Source organism: Nuphar pumila, chromosome 13 (assembly GCF_984573655.1).
Source record: "Nuphar pumila chromosome 13, dmNupPumi1.hap1.1, whole genome shotgun sequence".
Taxonomy (NCBI): Eukaryota; Viridiplantae; Streptophyta; class Magnoliopsida; order Nymphaeales; family Nymphaeaceae; genus Nuphar; species Nuphar pumila.
Window position 1 is genome coordinate 10,149,067 of NC_143261.1, and position 18,613 is coordinate 10,167,679.

Below are 18,613 nucleotides of genomic sequence, written 5' to 3' on the forward strand. Positions count from 1 at the left end.
TCAATATGCAATTTTATTTTGTAGATTCATTTATAACCTACTAGATTATTGGCAACTGAGGGAGGAATAAGAGTCCAAGTTTGATTTATATGTAAGATAGTTATTCCCTCTTCTATGGCCTGTTGCCATTTTGGTTCTTGTATAGCTTTGCCAAAACTGTATGGTTTTTTTCTTCCTGCATTACCTCTATCTAATATGAATGAGATATCCCATAGCAGCAAACAATCTATGTTTCAACGTCCCATCCTGAGAATTGATTGTCATATGATGTGTCCTAATAGGACCTTAATTGGTGAGATCAACAACAAGGTTTATCCCTTCTAACTCAGAACTAGATATATGACACAATTCCTCTAAAGGTATAACATGAGTCTCTTTTGGTGAAGTAGGAGAATTGTGATCAACACCTATATTTTCTTGATTTTGATCTTGGTGCACAGATTTTTTTGGAGAGTTACAAGTTGACACATATAAATAGGAATCAGATAGGACAACAGGTGAAGGGAAATCATGGACACTATCAAGTTTTTTCATTAGTGTTTGTGTCAAATTTTGAATTTAGATCCAGGAGGCAACTTCCTTGTCAACAAGAAGTTCTTTTGTTCTAGAATATAGAAACTTAAGTTCATCAAAGATTACATGCCTGAAAATAAAAACTTTCCTTGTAATTGGGTTATAGCAAACATAACCCTTGTAGTTGGTACCATACCCAATGAACACGTAGGCCTTAGATCTTGACAATAATTTGGAGTTAACATAAGACCTTAGATATGAATAACAAGTACACAATTTTTTTTAAAATGCTCATAACCTGACACACGATTCAACAACAATTCATATAAAGATTTGTCACCCAAATCGGACTTAAGAGACAATTAATCAAATAAACAACAATACAAAAAGCATCAACCCAAAATTTAATATCCAAAGATGCATGAACCAAAAGACTCATCCTTGTTTCACAAACATGTTTATGCTTTTGCTCAACAACCCCATTTTGTTGATGTGTATAGAGACAAGACAACCATCTCTTTATGCTATGCTTGTTCAAAAAATTAGAGAAAACACCACGGACAAATTCTCCTCCTCAATCACTATGAAAATTTTCTATTTCCCTTTCAAGTTGGTTCTCAACTATTGTTTTAAAATTTTCAAAATATGCTAGAGCATCCGACTTTCTATTGGAAAGAGCCATGAAAACCTAAAACAATTACCAACCAAAAGCATATAACAATTATATCCTTCTCGTAAAAGAAAAGAGGCATACCAAATTAGGTCGACATGAATGACCTCTAAAGCAGAGCTATACCAAAAAATTAAGCTTTCTAAAAGAAAGCTTATGAATCTTGTTCACCATGCAACTAGAACAAGAGTGATCACCACATGAACCATAAATATCACCATCACATGATATCGACTTATTTTTTTCAAGCAATTTCAATGTTCTAAAATTAACATAACCCAAACGACCGCCAAATATACTTAAAAATTTATGAGACACTTATCAAAATAAATTTCACCAAAAACAGCTTCATCACTCTTCTTTTTACCATGTGGGGGAACTGGCTAGGAGTACAGTCCTCCTACTTAGTCCTCTTTGAAGAGTAGTCCCATTTCTCTGATCTTTAAATAGTTGAATCTACCCATGCAGTGTGCATTCAAACAAGGAGGTGCCACCTTGTTTGCACACTTTGAGGATGAAGCAAATCAAACTTCGAGAGTCTGGTGCAATGAATTCTATCCATCGATTCATATGCCAACACCGAGGCCTTTGAAGAATAATGTTTAGGATTTATTCTGAATTTTATGTATTTATTTATTTTTATGTTTTTCTGTGTAAGTTTATTTTTAGTTTAGTTCAATATGAACTTAGTTGGATCCAACCTTGGTGGGTCTAGACCCAACTAATATTGGATCATATTTTATTTTTTAAGCATTGGGCAATGACATTAAAATGAGAGGGTAGATGTTGGGAGCTCTTCCACTCTCTGTCTTTTATTGTTTTAAATGCTAGTAAGGTAGGTGCTAGGTGGATGGCATTATGTTTGTTTAATATTTTAGTTGAGGAAAAAAGTAATTGAGTCAAAGGTAGAAAGTACATTGGTTTTTTAAAATATTTTTTTGTCTTATATGGGTTAGTAAGTAAGTAGGTAGTTGTTATTTAAACAGGTAGATAGTTTTTTAAAAGTTTTGGTTGGTGAGATAGACGTTGGTGGCTTATCACATATCATTAGCTAATTTTCTATAAATATAAATCATATAGAGATGTATGAGTTTTTGAATGAAATGAGGTTTTGGAATATTCTTTCTTTGAGTGCTTGTTTGTGAGGATACTAAAGAGAGAATAAGAGACTCGATGAACCATGCGTTGAAGCCCCAGTCAAAACGTCCTTGCCCTTGTGTGCTATTGTGTTCATGCTCATGTCATGGATGGCCCATGTTGCATTGTGGGATCCGTGGTTGGAGCCCACCTAGCCATGTATTACCAGTTTGTTGTGTGACCGATGTTTTTGTTGATGAAAGACCACTCTTTGGTGTAGAGTGCATTACGACCAGCATGGATAGGTTGCACACTCTAATTATGTTCATTATTGGACTCAATCGTCCACATCATTTGGAGTGTAGGATGTTGAGCATCTTAGTTAGACACAATCTATGGCATGGAGCAAAGATCGAGTTGAATTTATCCATGCAGTGTGTGTTTGACCCTGGAGGTGCTGCCTTGTTTACGCACTTCAAAGATGAAGCAAATCAAACCTCGAGAGGCTGATGCAGCGAGTTTTGTTGCATCAATTTGCATGCCAATGATGGGTCCTTTGAAGAATAATGTTTAGGATTTATTTTGAATTTTTCATAATTTTTTTATATTTTCTATGTAAGTTTATTTTTAGTTTAGTTAAATATAAACTTAGTTTGGTATAATCTTGAGAGGTCTAGATCCAACTAATATTCAATCCAACTAGATTATTTAAAGCATTGGATAATGACATTAAAAGGAGAGAGTAAACATTGAGATCTCTCCCCCTCCATGATATCTTCCCTTATTTTAAATGCTAGGAGAGTAGGTGCTAGGTGGATGTCATTGAGTTTGTTTAATATTTTAGTTGTCAAAAAGTAGTTGAGTCAAAGATAGAAAGTATATATGTTTTTTCATAACTTTTTGTTTTATATGAGTTAAGAAGTAAGTGGGTAGTTGTTATTTAAATATGATGGTATTTTTTTTAAGTTTTGGTTGGTGAGGTAGACATTGAGGGCTTGTCCTACATCTTTACCTATTTTCTTATTTAAATGCATATAAACCTTAAGGAGATATATAAGTTTTTGAACGAAATGAGTTTTTTGAAAATTCTTTTTTCTTTCTTTGTGAGGATGCTAAAGAGAGAATGAGAGAGTCGATGTAACGTATATTGGAACTCCGACCAAAATGACTTTGCCCCCCATGTGCTATTGTGTTCATGCTTGTGTCTTGGTCATCCCATGCTGAAGCTAGTACACTATGAGACTTTGGCCTGACCACACCATATCATGTGATACCAGTTTTTTGTGTGGCCAATATTTTTGCTGACGAAGGACCAACGTTTGGCTTAAATCATGTTATAGCAAGCATGAACATGTTGTGTGCTCTAACTTTGTCAGCCATGGGTCTTGACATGCGCATCATTTGGAATCATAGTGTAGATTGATGAGATTCTCAGTTAGACATGATCTATGGAGTGAAGCAAAGATAAAACTGAATATGCTCATGCAATGTGAGTTCCACCCTAGAGGTGCCACCTTGTTTACGTGCTTCAAGAACGAAGCGAATCAAACCCTAGAAGTTTGATGCAGCAAGTTTTACTGCCTCGATTCATATGGCAACGTTGGAGCCTTTGAAGAATAATGTTTATGATTTATTTTTTTTATAATTTTTTATTTTTTCTATAATTTTATTTTTAGTTCAGTCAAATCCAAACTTAGTTGGATACAACCTTGGTAGAGCTAGAGCCAACTAATATTGGACCCAACTAGATTTTTTAAAACATTAAGCATTGACATTAAAAGAAGAGGGTAGATGTTGAGAGCTCTCCCCCTCCCCAACATCTTTCCCTATTTTAAATGCCAATAGGGTAGGTGCTAGGTGGATGGAATTTGGTTTATTTAATATTTTAGTTATCAAAAAGTAGTTGAGTCAAAAATAAAAAGTAGATAGTTTATTTTTAACATTTTGTTGTCTTATATGGATTAGGAAGTAAGTAGATAGTTGTCATTTAATTAAGTAGGTAGTTTTTTTAGAGTTTTGGTTGGTGTGGTAGACATTAGGGCCTTGTTACACGTCTTTTACCTATTTTTATATTTAAATGCATGTAAACTTTATGGAGATATGAGTTTTTGAATAAAATAAGTTTTTGGAACATTCTTTCTTCTTTGAGTGATTCTTTGTGAGGACACTAAAGATAGAATGAGAGAATCGATGAATCACTTGTTGGAACCTCGGCTGAAACATCCTTGCCCCCTGTGTGCTATTGGGTTCACATTTGTGTCTTTGCTGACCCATGTTGTAGCCAATACACTATGGGACCCTTGGCAAGACCTCTTCTTGCTGTGTGCTACTAGTTTGCTGCATGGCCAATATTTTTGTTGAAGAAGGACTACCCTTTAACATAGATCACATTACAATCAATATGGACATGTTGCACACTCTCACTCTGTCAACTATGGGTTACACTCGTTCACATCATTTGGTATTAGACCCTACGCTATTGAGCTTCTCAATTCGACATGATATACGACATGGAGCAGTGATTAAGTCAAATCTGCCCATGTAGTGTGCATTTGACCCCAGATGTGTTGCCTTGTTTACATGCTTCAAGGACGAAGCAAATCAACCTCCGAGTCTGATGCAGAGAGTTTTACTACCTTGATTTATGTGTCAACATTGTGGCCTTTGAAAATTAATGTTTATGATTTATTCTAAATTTTTTATATTTTTTTATGTTTTCTGTATAATTTAATTTTTTGTTTAGTCAAATCCAAACTTAGTTGGATCCAACCTTTGTGGGTCTGGACCCAACTAATATTAAATCCAACTAGATTTTTTGAAGCATTGAGTGGGAACATTAAAAGGAGATGGTAGACATTGGGAGCTCCCCTCCTGCCCAATGTCTTTCCTTGTTTTGAATGCTAGTAGGTAGGTGCAAGGTGGATGGCATTGAGTTTGTTTAATATTATAGTTGTTTAAAAGTAGTTGAATCAAAGGTAGAAAGTAGATAGTTTTTTTTAACATTTTTTTGTCTTATATGGGTTAGGAAGTAAGTAGATAATTATTGTTTAAATAAGTAGGGAGTTTTTTTAAAGTTTTTATTGGTGAAGTAGATGTTGGGGGCTTGTCCTATGTCTTTATCTATTTTTTTATTTAAATGCATGTAAACCTTATGGAGATGTTTGAGTTTTTATATGAAATGAGTTTTTGGATTATTTTTTCTTTTTTGAATGCTTTTTTGTAAGGACACTAAAGAGAGAATGGGCGAGTGGATGAAACACATGATTAAACCCCCCCGGTTGAAACGTTCTTGCCCTTGTGTGCTATTATGTCTATGCTCGTGTCTTGGTCAGCCCATGTTAGAGCCAATACGTTGTGGGACTCTTGGCTGGACCTCACTTTGGCATTATCAGTTTGTTGTATGGCTGATATTTTTGCTGATGAAGGACTACCCATTGGCGTATGAACATGTTACACACTCTAACTTTGTTCAATGTGTGCCCCAATAATTTGTATCATTTGGTATGAGAGCGTAGGTAGTTGAGCTTCTAAGTTTGACACGATATACAACATAGAGCATAGATAGAGCTGAATCTACTCATGCAGTGTGCATTCGACCCTAAAGGTGTCACCTTATTTGCACACTTTGAGGATAAAGAGAATCAAACATTGAGAGTTTGATATAATGAGTTTTGATACCTCGATTTGCATGCCAATATTGAGGCCTTTGAAGAATAATGTTTAAGATTTATTTTGTATTTTTTTTTATTTTTATGTATATTTTTTTAACTTAGTTGGATTCAACTAAATTTTTTAAAGCATTGGGTAGCAACATTAAAATGAGAGGGTAGACGTTGGGAGGTCTTCCCCTTCCCAACATCTTTCCTTGTTTTAAATGCTAGTGGGGCAGGTGTTAGGTGGATAACATTGGGTTTGTTTAGTAGTTTAGTTGAGTCAAAAAGTAGTTAAGTCAAAGGTAGAAAGTAAATATGTCTTTTTAGTATTTTTTGTCTTATATGGGTTAGAAATTAAGTAGGTAGTTGTTACTTTTACTTCGCTTTGGTTGTTTGTGTGCTCCGAGGATGAAGTGAATCGAACCACGTTGGCTACTACCTACTTACTTCATAACCCATACAAGATAAAAAATATTAAAAAAAACTATCTACTTTCTACCTTTGATTCAACCACTTTTTTACTTAACTAAAATATTAAATAAACCCAATGCCATCCACCTAGCACCTACCCTACTAACATTTAAAACAATGTAAGACATTAGGGAGGGGGAGAGCTCCCAATGTCTAACCTCTGCTTTAAAAAATCTAGTTGAATTTAGTAGGCCCGCCAAGGTTTGATCCAACTAAGTTTGGATTTGACTAAGATGTTTGGAAGGGGAGAGAGATCCCAATGTTTAACCTCTGCTTTAAAAAATTTAGTAGAATATAATAGGCCCGTCAAGGTTTGATCCAACTAAGTTTGAATTTGACTAAACTAAAAATAAAATTATATACAAATTTGACTAGATCTCTGTTCTATGCCATAGATTATGTTGAACTGATAAGTTTGACAACCTACACTTTGATACCAAATGATGCGAACCATCAGGGCCCACGACAGATAGAGTTAAAGTGTGCAGTATGTTTATTATGGCCTTAACATGATCTATACCAGAGGGTAGTCCTTCATCAACAAAAATGTCAACCACACAACATTCTGGTAGCATACGGTAAGTTGGGGTCCGGCCAAACATCATACAACGTACTGACTCTAGCATGGTCCAGCCAAGACATGAGCGCGAACACACAAGGGGGTTGGAGGGAGGTAAAGACATTCTAATTGGGGTTCCAGCATGCTGTTTATCAACTTTCTCATTCTCTCTTTAGCAACCTCACAAAAAAATACTCAAAGAAGAAAGAATATTAAAAAAACTCATTTAATTTTAAAACCCACACATCTTTATAAGGTTTACATGAATTTAAGTAGAAAAATAGCTAAAAATGTGGCACAAGCCCCAAAGTCTACCTCATCAACAAAAACTTAAAAAAAACTACCTACCTATTTAAATAACAATTACCTACTTTACTTCTTAACCCATATAAGACAAAAAAAAAACTATATACTTTCTACCTTTGACTCAACTACTGTTGACTTAACTAAAATATTAAACAAACCCAATGTCATCCACCTAACACCTATTCTACTAGCATTTAAAAAAAGAGAAGACATTCCTCTCCTTTTAATGTCACTACCGAATGCTTTAAAAAAGCTAGTTAGATCCAATATTAGTTGGGTCTAGACTCGCTAAGGTTGGATCCAACTAAGTTTGAATTTGACTAAACTAAAAATAAAATAGGCAATGAAACTCACTATATCAACTTGACAATTGACAAGAGTTTTTTTATGCCAGGCACATAAAAAACATATAAGAAAGCAAATTGTTTTCTATGAGCAGTCAAAGAAAGATTACCTATGTTTGCAATTGATAAATTTAGACCATTGCCAACCATGTCTCCTTCACGTCCATGATATTCAGACTTGTTCATCATACTTTTGTTATCTATCAACATGTGATATGTGGCTCCCTGAGTTATGTTGGTTGAGAATTCTTTAAACCGTGTTAAGATTCAGTATAAGGATTATGTGTGACTTTATAAAACAATGATTATACCCAAAGGAAGGTCATTGTTTTCCAAATTCACACCGAGAGTAATAGTAGGTGTGTATACCAGCTCATGAAGCATATTCATACTCAAAGGTATAATGGCAAATTATTTTTGGTTACATGATCTGCTAGTTTCGTCAATTAAAGTCAATTACTTATAAATTGAGGAGTCGAAGCATCTTTGAATATTAGTGTTTCCACCAAAGTGGATCGATACTGACTCTATTATGCTTGTCTCAAAAAATATGAATAATAAAGGGTTTCAATTTTACCTTTTCAATATTAGTCTAATTCAGATAGTTAATTGGGATATTAAACCATTCAAAGAATAATAGACCCCCAATTGATCCAATCTCTTTCAACGTATTTAAACAGTGCATACCCGTAATGATTTTTGTTATGCCTATGTTAATTGTTGTTTGTCTAAAATCCACAATGTTCTTGATTGGTATAAATTATAGTATGCTCTTATGTGCTGACACTTTATTTGCATGCCTTGGGAAGATATTCTCTATTAAGGCTTGTAAAGTCCGACCCTCAATATTTACCGTTTTTCAGATCAGCATGAATGAATGTAAGCTATTGCGAGATGCTAGGACTGGATTCATGGTGTTCACCTCTTCCTTGCCGATCTGAAAACCACTTTCATTTGATTTAGTAGTTTATTCAAATTTGAAACTATTTGATGTAATAATTGTTACAAACTCAATGAAATGACTTTTGTTTTTTAGTAACTTTATCCAAGATGCACTCATCTGGAATTACCCAAGATTTTTCAACCTTACTCCATTTATTTTCGCTGTGTATTGATTGAAAAAAAAAATTGCCTGAAATTTTGGATTAAATTTTGTAGTGTTACATGTTACCTCCCTCATGTTTGTCCATGGTTCTTTGTTTCTTTGTAAGGCTAATGAGGCTTCTATATATTAGCTATTTCAAAAACATATTGATTGAGTTTGAACAATATGCAGGGATAAAAATAAACCAGTTAAAGTCCCAATTCATTTCCTTGAATACTGACCAAGACGCTGGTAATCAATTGCAGAATATATTGGGATGGAGCCGAGGAGCATTACCGTTCAAGTATCTTGGTCTTCCATTGTTTGCGGGAAATTTGCATTCAAAGTGGTATTCAAATCTCCTTGCCAAGACCCGAAAAAAACTTGATGGATGGCAGTCTCGTATGCTATCATATGCAATAAGGGTTTGTCTCATCAAGCACTTACTCTCAAGCATTCCTTTACATTGGGTTATGTTATTTAAACTCACTATCTATGTTATAAAAGGACTTGAGTGAATATTTTCAGCAATTTTTTTATGGGCTGGTGTTGGACTCACTCCAAAACTTAATTTGATTAAATAGAATCAGTTATGTCGGCCAAAGAAGGAAGTCGGGATAGGATTAAGAAAAGTCTCAGAGGTTAATCAAGCAAATCTTGCCTATTTAGGCATACAATGCATTACTTCCAAAGTTTGTTGGGCAAGATGTATGCGCAACACATATTTGAAAAGGAAAAGTATGTGGTGTCATAAGACTAATTTGAGAGGGTCTTATGCGTGGAACAGACTCAATTGAGGTTGGTGTTGCATAGCGAAAGTTATGAAATGGAAGATCACTAATGGAGCGAGAGCTAAATTCTGGACAAAACCGTGGTCGTCACAGTGCCTTGTCCGTCATCACACCGGAACAATATGGCCAAATACATTATGACTTGCAGCTCACAGTATTTGAGGCCATTTTTCCTTTACCAAAATCGTGAAGACACATTCCATCAATTCAGAAAGGTTGTCTCCAGCTAACTCGAAAGGAGCTATGGAAAGGGTTGAGAGTGAAATACAACAAGAGTGGAGACATAATATATGGCTTAAACACTGCCTTCCTCGAGCAGCTTGGATGCTATATGGCCTGTGAGGAACATCTATTAACACAAGACCGAATTCATCCCTATGGTCAATCGATGTCCACCGTGCTGTGCATGCATGAAAAGTAATCACCACATATTCATATCATGTTATGTCTCTCGTAGTAGTACATGGAACAATGTCTTTGGCACGGTACGGTAAAAACCAAGATTTTTTCTCATACTATTATTCAGGAGATGAACTGGTGGTGTAGAGTGAAATGTAATCAGGATTGGATGCAGGTCTGCTGGAAAAAAACCATCCACCTTGTGGTATGGCACATATGAAAGTTGAGAAACAAGATTATCGACGATGTTGTGAAAGTTGAAGCTCACTCTGTTTGTCATCCTTGTAAATAAAAATACCTTAAGCTGAAATGAGAGATCCTACATTGATTGCTGGATCAGATTCAGCCTAAATCCTCAGCGATGGATCACCCTCCATCAACCATGTTGATATTCAACAACTTTAAAATAGGCTTCGATATGAGAGAGACTCTTCGGGGAGCCATGTGGTGATTGGGGTTGGGGCTGCTCAACGACCGAAGGATCGAGTCTTTCCAGAGATCCAAATCCTTGAGGAACTACTTGAGTTAGCTCAGGGGACTGAAGCCAATATATGGGTGCATTCAAACAACAAAGGACTGAAGCCAATATATGGGTGCAGTGCAGGAGGGGCGATTGTACACCATGAGACTTGGGGAGCTCGCCTTTTATCTTGTGTCTATTGATGCAGGGGACCTGAACCAAAGCTTTGTTGGGTCATGAATTTAGTTTCAGAAGTGATGGACTATGCATTGTTGGAAGATAAACCACCTGATTGAGAATGTTAACTTAGTGTGTAGGTCTTATCTACTGTTGGTAAAGGTAGGGAGCCTTAATCTCCCAGCTTGATAATAATAATAAAAAAATACAATATCACCTGATATGCTTTCCTCTGGATTGCCACGGAGTGACTGCCCCCACTGTTAAAGAGTGGGCCCTACGCCTGGCCCTTAAAAGGGGTGAACCACTTTATAAGTGTTCGCCTGAACACTGCTGGACCACGGCCTCATCTTACCTTGGATGCACTAGGCACATCACTTGGAAGTGCGACCATGTGGGATTGTCGGATACACTTGAAGTATAGCTGAAGGAAAGATGTGCTACGCCATTGTCATTGTTAGTCCATATCTTTGATGTACATGTGAGCATCCTTTTCCGCGAGGCTGAAACTGAGTGTACTCCCTGGTGGACAAAGGAGACCTGGGGCTTTTACACCAATGACCCTGCAAGGTGTGGTTCACCCTGGTCTGGTTATACAAAAAGGAAGTCGTCTCTAAAAACATGAATGCTTCACAGGCAATGCTTATCTCGACATGCATCGGTGGTGCCGCGTTTTGCCACTTGTATTTCATGTACTGTGCTAAATGCAACCTAAAGCAGATCACACAGTGCAACATCATGGTTAGTAAGGATAAATCATAAAATCATCCCTATCTGTGATGGAATTGTGTCCATGTACATGAATGTGTTCATTGTCAAGCTTATATGTCCATATGCATGTGTCCTGCTGAAAGCCATATACATGAACTTGGATATTTACATGCTCATGTGCCACTGTGTGAGGGGTTCTATGTACTTTTGACCATGTTCCAAGGTGATGCCAAACTTGGACTGCACCATTGGTTGTTCTGACTTCTGACCCCTACTCATGAATCGAAAATGAAGAATCTGTCTCTAATTGAACTCCATAAATTTGGTTGACAGTAAATTACTCATTTCAAGAGTAATGCCACTAATTTAACCTGTTCTAGAATCCAAACCAGTAAGCCTCCTGTTACTAATACTTATAGACTTTACTCAGACAATGATGCAAGATTTGAATCCATAGTTCAGGTGATGCATTGAGTGTGATTAGACTGATTTACCCAAAGGGTCTTGGATGGAATGCCGTGAGCCAATTCCACCACTAGTTCTTCTAGCTTGTTATACAAGAGGCAGAATATTTTGCAGAACAAACACTACAAGAAAAATGCTAATTAGCGACAGAAATTTGTGATGGATTTTTTTATCGCAAATTTGTGACGGATTAGCAAGAGAAAACTCTCTGTCACTAACATTCAAAATATTTATGAAATTAGTGACGAAAAAAATTTCGTCGTGAATCCATCGCTAATTAGCGATGACATTTTTTCATCGAAAAATATTACAAGAAAAATGCTAATTAGCTACAGAATTAGTGAGAGAATTATTATGTCGCTAATTTGTAGCTAATTAGCGAGAGATTTTTTTCATCAAAAATCTGTAGCTAATTAGCGAGGAAATTTTTCCGTTGCTAATTTTTTATTTAAACCGACTCATCGAGGGCGTAAAACTTTTCCTCTCTCTCCGTGCAAAATTTAAATCGGCCGTTCGATTAAAGCGCCAGACAACGTGCTTCTCTTTCAGATCGTCCGGCTTCCCCGAGAAGCCTCATAGGTGACAACTAGAATCTAAGGTCACCGAGGTCTGTCGAACGGGAGAACTCTCGCCGGAATAACCGGCGATCCATAGCTCTCCATGAGATCATCACTGGAGACATGAGTGTTCCTCTGCTCCAACAGGGCGGAGGAGGAGGGCCGCCATGGCGACAAGAGCTTTACGACGTGTTTATGTGATGCCCTCCATCTCAAGGGCATCCGCTCTCTCGCAGAGGAATCGAACGGTGGTGGGGAGAGGGTGGAGGGATTGGTTGTCTGCATGGTAGGAGGGAGGCAATGAGCGAGGTCCGATCTGAAGGGAAGGAGGTAAAGGGCTAGAGGGAGGCGATGAGCGAGGTGGGCGAGATCGCCGAATACGTCCTCTTAGACGCCGACGACGAAAGGTGTGTGAGTCTCTCTCTCTCTGTGTATCGTTATGGATGAGTACGACTTTTGCTTTTCATTGCAGTGGCGGGCCGGACTGGACAAGTGGGAAACCAGGTTGAAAGGGCGTCGAAGAGCGCACCAGTTCTATGTAAAAGACCCTGCAGTGGTTGTGTGGTGAGGTACAAGTCTGGCCTATTGCTGCCAGAATACCGCCCAGCAGGGAGCAAAATTTTTTGTTTATTTTTTTTTTAATTTAGCAACAAATTAGTGATAGATAATATTTGTCGCTAATCTGTTGCTAGTTTAGCGACGAATAATGTATGTCGCATAACCAAATCAGTCTCTATTTAGCGACAGATTAACAATGGATATGATCTATCGCCAATCCGTCACTACTTAGCGATGGATTGGTGATAGATAATTTTTGCCCCAGTTTAGCGACTAGGGTTATGCGATGGACGTTATTCGTCGCTAATCCATCTCTAATGTATTTAGCGATGGGTTAGCGACGGATAAAGTTTGTCGCTAATACACATTTTTCTTGTAGTGAAATAGGTCTCATTTCCCTTTATCATGATTCAACCTAGGCATTTCAATGCGTGGACAAACAATCTCTCGGTGCAATTAGTCACTGCGACAATTTTTCTTGGAGATTTCTTTCAAAAAAGACAATTTGTCTTGGAGACAAAATATCTGGGATAAATAGTTGAACCCCTTAAGGTCCAACTATTTGTCTCTGTTTTTGGGGCACTTTATCCCAAATAAATGGGAATAACTTTTTTTCAATATTTGATTCCATTGCACGACCCATGCCCAAACTAGGACAAATAGTCCCAGGTAACTAGTTGTCACTGAAATGAAATGCACCCTAGGTCTTATGAACACTTTTGTACCTACAGTCTGAGGTTTAAACCATGCTAGACAATAGACACTACATTTTTATCCTGACAATTATTTGATGTGTTCATTTACAATGCTATTTTTTTGTTTAGATAATGATGGAAAACCACCTCGCTCACTTGCAAGCTCATTGGTGCAAAAGTTCCAGGATCCCCTTGCCCAACGTGAAGTACACCCAGCTTGGGCCATGCAGCAAGGGATGTGCACCAGTGGGTTTTGAACCTATGACATCCTTCCAGCTTTGTGACACTCAAGAGTTCAAGGTGCCTATCAAAAGACTCGTTGATGATATCCACATATTTTGTCTAAATGAAGAGAAATTAACCAACCAGGATCAATCCCTAATTGACCCCATCCTACAATGGTAATATGGGAGAGAGCAGACCAGTTCCATTGTGCTGCTCCATACTTGTTGCAGGTTTGATCCCACCTGATGACACACATGAAATACACCAACTCCATAGATACCAACATAGCTTTATACGGGTCTTATATACGTACCAAGAAAAGATTAATTTCAATAAACGCAAGTTTCAACATGCATTTCAACCAATCTTGCCTCAACATCAGAAGAGTATACACATCTAGATGTCTCTGCAACACAACCTTTGTTCTTTTTTTTTAACAAAGCAACATTGCCTTTGTTAATTTAGTTCAGTTGAGCTTACAGTTGGGCATGTTGACTAATGTGCTAACTTAGGTAGTTGGAAAGTGATATTAATGAGTTAGTTGGCAAGTGACTAGTCTAGAATTATCTCTGAGTATTCCAATAAACCTAGAATGTTATGACTAGTCTAAAATTATCTCTAAGTATTTCAATGAACCTAGAATATTGTGACTAGTCTAGAATTATCTCTGAGTATTCCAATGAACCTAGAATGTTGTGATTAGTATAAAATTATCTCTAAGTATTCTAATGAACCTAGAATGTTGTGCTTAGCTATAAATTAGTTTAAGATGAATGAATCAAAAATTAATCTTGGCTCCTATCATTTCTTTTCATTTTCTTGGTTGAGCACCCAACAAAATTGGTATCAGAGCCCGATTCCACAACCTTGTTCATCCCCTAAAACCAGAAAATTTGAGTAATTTTTCATCTACACATAATGGCCAATCATACTAGTGATGGTTCTCCAATTCCCATATTCTATGATGAGCACTATGACCATTGGTTTGTAAAAATGAGAACAATTTTTATATCACAAGACTTGTGGGAATATGTAAAGAATGACTATAAAGAACCAGAAGGTGAAGAAGGTATCACCAATCAAGAGCAAAAAGCCCTCGAGGAGAATAGGAAGAATGATGCAAAAGCTCTTTCATATATCCAGCAAGGTGTGACTTTGGATATCTTCTCAAGAAGCATGAGAGTCGAAAAAGCCAAGGAAGCATGGGAGATTCTACAAAAGAAGTTCCAAGAGAACATCAAGATAAAGAATGTCACCCTTCAAACTCTTAGAAGAGAGCTTGAAAATTTAAAGATGAGTGATTTTGAAAATATTCAAGATTACTACACAAAGATCACCAAAATTGTAAATGAAATGAAAACCTTTGGTGAAGAAATTAATGAAAGCATAATTGTAGAGAAGATTCTTGTTAGTTTACCCCCAAAATTTGATCCAATGGTGTCCATAATTGAAGCGACAAAAGATATCTCATCAATCAGTGTTCAAGAGTTATTGGGATTCTTGAAGGCTCATGAGAGAAGGATGGCTAGACATGCTGAAAAATCCATTGAAAGTGCTTTTTAATTAAATCTGAATTTCAACCCCAAGACCAATGAAAGAGAGACCTCTTCTTGCTATCAAAGAGGAGGAGACTCACAAAGAGGTGAAAGATATGGTTGTGGAAGAGGTAGAGGTAGAAATTCAAGAGGAAGAGGAAGAATCAACTTTCAAAGAACCTCTAATGCAGAAAATTTGCAGCATTGCAGTCATTGTGGCAAGAGCAATCATTTTGAGAAAGATTGTTGGCACAAAGGCAAACCAAAGTGCTATTATTGCAAGAGACTTGACCATTTGGAGAAAGATTACAGGTTCAAGACCAACCAACAAGCATAATTTTTAGAAGAAAAACAAGGAGAAGGAAGCTTGTTCTATGCCTGTCACATGGCCACAAAAATCAAGAATGACGGGTGGTACCTTGATAGCGGTTGTAGGAATCACATGACAAGAGATAAAACCATTTTTTTGGACTTCGATGAATCTGTAAAATCAAAAGTGAAGATGGGAAATGGAGTCATAGCTCAAGCACAAGGATTGGGAACCATTGGATTCCAATCCAAGCAAGGTACGAAGTTCATTCGTGATGTTTTATTTATTTCAGATTTGGACCAAAATTTATTGAGTCTTGGACAGCTTCTTGAGCATAAATATGCACTTAACTTTGATGATTATGAGTGTTGTATCTCTAACAAAAAGGATGGTAGACAATTTGTAATGAAAATCAAAATGCAAACCAATCAAAGTTTTTCAATCAACTTCAAATATAGTGGAACTCAAGCATTAAATGCACATGTCATTGAAGATTCATGGTTGTGGCACAAGAGGTATGGCCATTTGAATTTTCACAGCCTCAAAGTACTTCAACAAAATGAGATGGCGTATGGCTTACCAAGGATTGATGAGAAACATGAAGTGTGTGAAGGTTGTGCACTTGAAAAACAACACCGGCAACCATTTCCGAAAGGAGTTGCATGGAGAGCCAAGGAAATTTTGGGGCTAGTGCACACAAATGTTTGTGGACCTATGAGAACCACTTCTCATGGAGGTAGCAAGTATTTCATCCTTTTCATTGATGTTTTTTCAAGAATGACTTGGGTTTATTTCATGAAAGAAAAATCCAAAGTGTTTTCAATTTTCAAGAAGTTTAAAAGCCTTGTTGAAAAGCAAAGTGGCCACTACATTAAGATGTTAAGAAGTGATCGTGGCAAGGAGTATACTCTAAACAAATTTCAAGAATTTTGTGAAGATGAAGGCATGGAAAGGCAACTGACTGTTAGCTACACACCACAACAAAACGAAGTTTCCGAAAGAAAGAATCAAACGATAATGGAGATGACAAAATTTATGCTGCATGATAAAGGTTTGCCAAAAAAAATTTGGGCTGAAGATGTTTATACAGCTGTATATTTGCCCAACCGAAGTCCCACAAAGGCCGTGTGGAATCAAACTCCAATTGAAGCATGGAGTGGAAGGAAGCCTTCACTGAAACACTTAAAAGTTTTTTGAAGCATTTGCTATGCTCAAATTTTAAAAGAAAAGAGGTACAAGCTTGATGAAGTAAGTGAAAAATGTATTTTTGTTGGTTATAGTTCCAAGTCTAAGGGTTATAGATTGTTTAATTTGAAGACTAACAAAATCATTATTAGTCGAGATGTTTTTTTTTTATGAAAATGCTACTTGAAATTGGGATGAGAAAAAGATTGAAAAGCAGGATGTTTGCCATCATGATGAAGAAGAAAATTCAACAAATGAAGAAGGAAGTGATGATCATTCAATTCCAACAACCAACCCAACTTCATCTCCAAGTTCAAGCTCAAGTTCCTCAAGCTCAAGTCCAAAGAAAATAAGGAGTTTGAGTGATGTCTATGCAAGATGCAACTTTTGCATTCTTGAACCAGAAAATTTTGAAGAAGCACATGAAGAAAAGGATTGGAGAAAGGCAATGGAAGAGGAGATAAATGCAATTGAGAAGAACAAGACTTGGAAGCTAGTTGAGAAGCCTCAAGACAAGGAAATCATTGATGTCAAGTGGATTTACAAAGTCAAGTTGAATCCTGATGGCTTAATTCAAAAGAAGGCAAGACTTGTTGCTAAGGGTTATTCACAACAATCCGGAATTGACTACAATGAAACTTTTGCAGCGGTTGCAAGATTTGACACAATTAGAGCCCTCATTGCCATTGCAGCCCAAAAGGTTGGAATCTCTACCAACTTGATGTCAATTCTGCATTTTTGAATAGAGAATTGAAGGAGGAGGTGTATGTTCAGCAACCTCAAGGCTTTGTCAAAAAAGGAAAAGAAGACAAAGTGTACAAGTTAAGAAAGACATTGTATGGGTTGAAGCAAGCTCCAAGGGCTTGGTATAGCCAAATTGATTCTTACTTCATAGAGCAAGGATTCAAGAAGAGCAAGAGTGAACCAACCTTGTATGTGAAGAATCAAGGTAACTCAAAGATTCTCATTGTTGCTTTATATGTTGATGATTTACTTTATACCGGTAATAATGAGAAGTTGATTGTTGATTTTAAGAAAGACATGATGAAAAGATATGAAATGAATGACATGGGACTGTTACATTATTTTCTTGGTTTTCTTGGCATGGAGATTTATCAATATAATGATGGAGTCTTTATTTGTCAAAAGAATTATGCTGAAAATGTTCTTGTAAAGTTTGGGATGGTTGATTGCAAGCCTATAGCTACACCACTTGTTGTAAGTGAAAAATGTGTTAAAGAAGATGAAAAAAAAAAGTTGAATCTACTTTATATAGAAGTTTGGTGGGAAATTTGCTTTATCTCACGGTTACAAGGCCGGATATTATGTTTGCTTCAAGCTTATTATCAAGGTCTATGCACAATCCCAGTCAAATGCATCTTGAAGCAGCCAAGTGAGTGTTAAGATACATCAAAGGGACACTCAACTATGCCATCAAATTCAGCAAAGGAGTTCCTATAAACTTGCATGGTTATTGTGATAGTGATTAGGGTAGATGTCATGATGATATGAAGAGCACCTCAGGCTATTGTTTTTCACTTGGTTCGGGAGTGTTTTCTTGGGCACCAAAAAAGCAACAAAGTGTGGCACAATCATCCGTTGAAGCTGAATATGTCTCAGCAAGTTTGACAACATCTCAAGTCATTTGGTTTAGGAGAATTCTTGAAGACATTAGTGAGAAGCAAAAACAAGTTACAATGATGTTATATGACAACAAATCATCCATTGACATTGCCAAGAATCTAGTTTATCATAGTAAAACTTGCCATATTGTCATCAAACATCATTTCATTTGAGATGAAATTGAAGAAGGTGAAGTTGAGCTGAAATTTTGCAGGAGTGAAGATCAAGTTGCAGACATCTTTACC

The 18,613-nt window shown here is 36.8% G+C and overlaps 1 protein-coding gene across 1 annotated transcript; it reads left to right on the top strand.

The window, feature by feature from the left end:
* Positions 1 to 14,633: 14,633 nt before the first annotated feature.
* On the top strand, positions 14,634 to 15,278 carry LOC149817720 (uncharacterized). Its single transcript, XM_089986059.1, has one exon. It carries the CDS (start codon positions 14,634 to 14,636, stop codon positions 15,276 to 15,278), a length of 645 nt encoding a protein of 214 aa, XP_089842185.1.
* Positions 15,279 to 18,613: the final 3,335 nt, after the last annotated feature.

Bases quoted from the DNA above. Each gene is read 5' to 3' on its own strand.
- LOC149817720 (XM_089986059.1), top strand. From the start codon at position 14,634: ATGGCCAATCATACTAGTGATGGTTCTCCAATTCCCATATTCTATGAT.